The sequence below is a fragment of the Microtus ochrogaster genome, chromosome 21, assembly GCF_000317375.1.
Source record: "Microtus ochrogaster isolate Prairie Vole_2 chromosome 21, MicOch1.0, whole genome shotgun sequence".
Taxonomy (NCBI): domain Eukaryota; kingdom Metazoa; phylum Chordata; class Mammalia; order Rodentia; family Cricetidae; genus Microtus; species Microtus ochrogaster.
Window position 1 is genome coordinate 446,780 of NC_022022.1, and position 3,191 is coordinate 449,970.

General features: G+C 52.4%; 2 protein-coding genes across 2 annotated transcripts in view; both read left to right on the forward strand.

Moving 5' to 3' along the window:
* Window positions 1–471: 471 nt before the first annotated feature.
* Window positions 472–3,191, forward strand: part of Rhbg (Rh family B glycoprotein) — a 6,853-nt gene continuing 4,133 nt past the window's right edge. Inside the window, exons 1-3 of the mRNA XM_013349798.2 lie at window positions 472–658; window positions 935–1,085; window positions 1,186–1,333. Of these exons, the coding sequence (XP_013205252.1) occupies window positions 492–658; window positions 935–1,085; window positions 1,186–1,333 (466 nt within the window). The 5' untranslated portion in view covers window positions 472–491. The remainder of the gene's footprint in view (window positions 659–934; window positions 1,086–1,185; window positions 1,334–3,191) is intronic.
* LOC101988071 (40S ribosomal protein S26) lies at window positions 1,937–2,901 on the forward strand. Its single transcript, XM_005356886.3, has 2 exons — window positions 1,937–2,291; window positions 2,806–2,901. The coding sequence occupies exons 1-2, from the start codon at window positions 1,980–1,982 to the stop codon at window positions 2,839–2,841; spliced, it is 348 nt and encodes a 115-aa protein (XP_005356943.1). The 5' UTR covers window positions 1,937–1,979; the 3' UTR covers window positions 2,842–2,901.

Here is a 3,191-nt window from a genome sequence, read left to right on the forward strand (position 1 = left end):
TGTCACGTTGGTGAGGTCCAGGCTTGCTGAAGGATCCTATCTCATTGCAAGGCAGAGAGCATGGTGGAGGGAAACATGACACCTACCCCTATACACACATGTACACGTGTGCAGACATATACATGAGAACATGGACACACTACACACGGGGAGAAGACAGGGCTGCAGCAGAGAGTACTGACTGAGCTTCCTGTTCAGGTGAGCAAGCAAATGGGTCCGGGAGAAGGAGAGCCAGTGCTGTAGCAGGAAGTCTAGCTCTTCCCTCCAGCAGGGGTGGCCTAGCCCTGCTGCTCCAGGCTGGACCTTTGTTCCAGCTGCTGGGGGAGGGGTCGGACGCAGGGGAATTTATAGGCGTGGTGCTGCTTCAAGGCAGTCCTGACTAGAAGTCTGTGTTGGCTGGTGGGTGTGACTGGAGCAGGCCTCAGGACTCTGCCTCTCCCTCCCTCTGGCCCCTCCCCTGTGCGCCCGCAGGCTTCCAGGATGTGCACGCCATGGTCTTCGTAGGCTTTGGCTTTCTCATGGTCTTCCTGCAGCGCTATGGCTTCAGCAGCGTGGGTTTTACCTTCCTCGTGGCCACCTTCACCCTGCAATGGGCCACGCTGGTCCAAGGCTTCCTTCACTCCTTCCACGGCGGCCACATCCACGTTAGTGTGGAGAGGTGGGCAACAGTACGCCCCTGGCCCCCCAAAGGCCCTGCTCCCCAGAGGGTTCTCCAGGTCGCTGTCTGTTCTCACTGTCTACGTTCACACACCCCTCCCGTTAGGCCTTTGTCACCCCAGCTCCCAGAGGACTGGCAGCTAGCGAAAAATGGCACCTCCTACCTCCTGCTTCTTCTCTTCTCCAAGGGTGGGTGGCACCCCCTGATACCCAGGAGAGGTCTGTCCTCACCGTGCCCCACCATGCCCCTCACCTCTCCCACCCTGTGTAACTGCAGTTTGATCAATGCTGACTTCTGTGCGGGAGCTGTGCTCATCTCTTTCGGGGCTGTTCTGGGCAAGACAGGACCAGCCCAGCTGCTGCTGATGGCCCTACTGGAGACGGTGCTGTTTAGTGTCAACGAGTTCATACTGCTCAGCCTCCTGGGGGTAAGTCTGCCTGGAGGAGGTGCCACCCACCCAGGTGTTGGTCAGCCTGAGAGGAGGATGGGTGGGGGCGGGGCTGCCTCACAACCCCTGTCTTTCCCAGGTGAAAGATGCTGGGGGGTCCATGACCATTCACACATTTGGGGCCTACTTCGGGCTGTTCCTCTCACGGGTCCTCTACAGATCCCAGCTGGAGAAGAGCAGGCACCGCCAGAGCTCTGTCTACCATTCTGACCTCTTTGCCATGATTGGTGAGACCTGCTGAGGTGAAGTGGCGTGAGGAAAAATTCCTGCACTGTCAGACGGCCTTTGAGTCCTTCCTACTTGCTTTTGGGGGGCCTAAAATCCATGCTTATCATTGCCCCTAACTTACAACTCAATGCTGGGGTACACAGGAGCCCACACCAGGCGCTGAGGCCTTTCAAATCTACCTCAGTCCTGCTTGAATCCTCCCTGTCTCTGCAGCCCGCATGTGTGAAGCCAGACCCATCACCCACCGTACAGTCCTTTTTCTCTTGTGCCCCCGCCAGGTCTGGTCACCTGCGCTTGAACTGGCCTCCTCAGCCTAAGAACTCCTCCCACAGTCAGTCAGGGAGGTAGGAGCCCTGGACCACCTCGGGAACAGTAGGGCCGGTTTGCCCCAGGTTCCTCCCTCAGGTGGCACACTGCCCTCTCCGCCCTCACAGCTTGCCATCCGGAGCCCGTGTTTCCTGTGGAGTGTTGGAAACAGTCCTTGCCTTCTCTATCCTGGGCACAGGACACTGAGAAGGTCCTCATCTTGAGGCAGTATTAGGACTTTGAGCCAAAGTGAAGGCGCCCACAAAGTCCCTGCTTCTTCTTCCCTCTCTGAGCTTAGTCAGAAGGCTTAGAGCAGCTCTTTCGGGACTTGGTTGCAAGATGACCAAAAAAAGAAGAAACAACGGTCGTGCCAAAAAGGGCCGCGGCCATGTGCAGCCAATTCGCTGCACTAACTGCGCCCGCTGTGTGCCCAAGGACAAGGCCATTAAGAAGTTCGTCATTCGGAACATCGTAGAGGCTGCTGCCGTCAGGGATATATCCGAAGCAAGTGTCTTCGACGCCTATGTGCTCCCCAAACTCTATGTCAAGCTGCATTACTGTGTGAGCTGTGCTATTCATAGCAAGGTAGTCAGGAATCGATCCCGGGAAGCTCGGAAGGACCGAACACCCCCACCACGATTTAGACCTGCTGTAAGTCAATTTTGCTTGTTTTTCTTTGAGACGTGGGGTCTTTGCCATAAAAATATCCACTTAATGTTTTAGCCTGGTGTGACAGGTGTAACCTTCATTTAAAATGTTTGATATTTCAAGAGTGGGTAGGCTGTTTGCAATGGAATGGTATGGTGTCTTGCCTGAACCATACTACTCCATATGGTTTATGGCCCAAAACCATTGTTAGTAGTGATGGAGGTTCTGGGTGGGTTCTTTGGTTTTGTGATGTTAGAAGCCATATCTGGGTGGCCCTCCACTTGTCACTGGTAAGTGCTCTGTCACTGAACTCCACGATTCATCCTGAGTGGGTTTGGGGTTTTCTAGAGACCGTGCCTCTTGGTAGTGGTGGGTGTTTTTATTTTTTCGCCACAGTTTTACTGTGGCCTTAGCTGACCCAGGGTTTTTCTGTCTCTGGTGTACTGGGTTAAGCGGACTACTGCACCAATGTTAGATACTTAGTTTTAATTTACTTCATCTCTTTTATTTTTTTCAGGGTGCTGCACCACGACCTCCACCAAAACCCATGTAAAGTGGCTTCATAAAAATAGAAGAAAACACCTTGGAAAAATAAAATGGAACTTAAACTTTATGTAGTATTTGAGTGTGTTTTTGCCAGGTGTGAATTGTGTGCTATTTCATTTTCTCTGTCCTTTGGGAGGCCGTAAGGCAGAACATATTGGTATTGTTTGGGCTCTGTACTTTGTACACTTAATTTTTTGCAGGCCGGTCAACCTGTGAATTCCAGGGATCCTGTTTATGCTTGAACCAGACTCAATTTTATGTGAGTTCTGGAGATAAATTGGGTCAACCAAGATTTTATATTCTTGAAAACCCTACCGTGTTTTTGCTTTCTTTTCATTTGTTTTTCTTGTGTAGGGC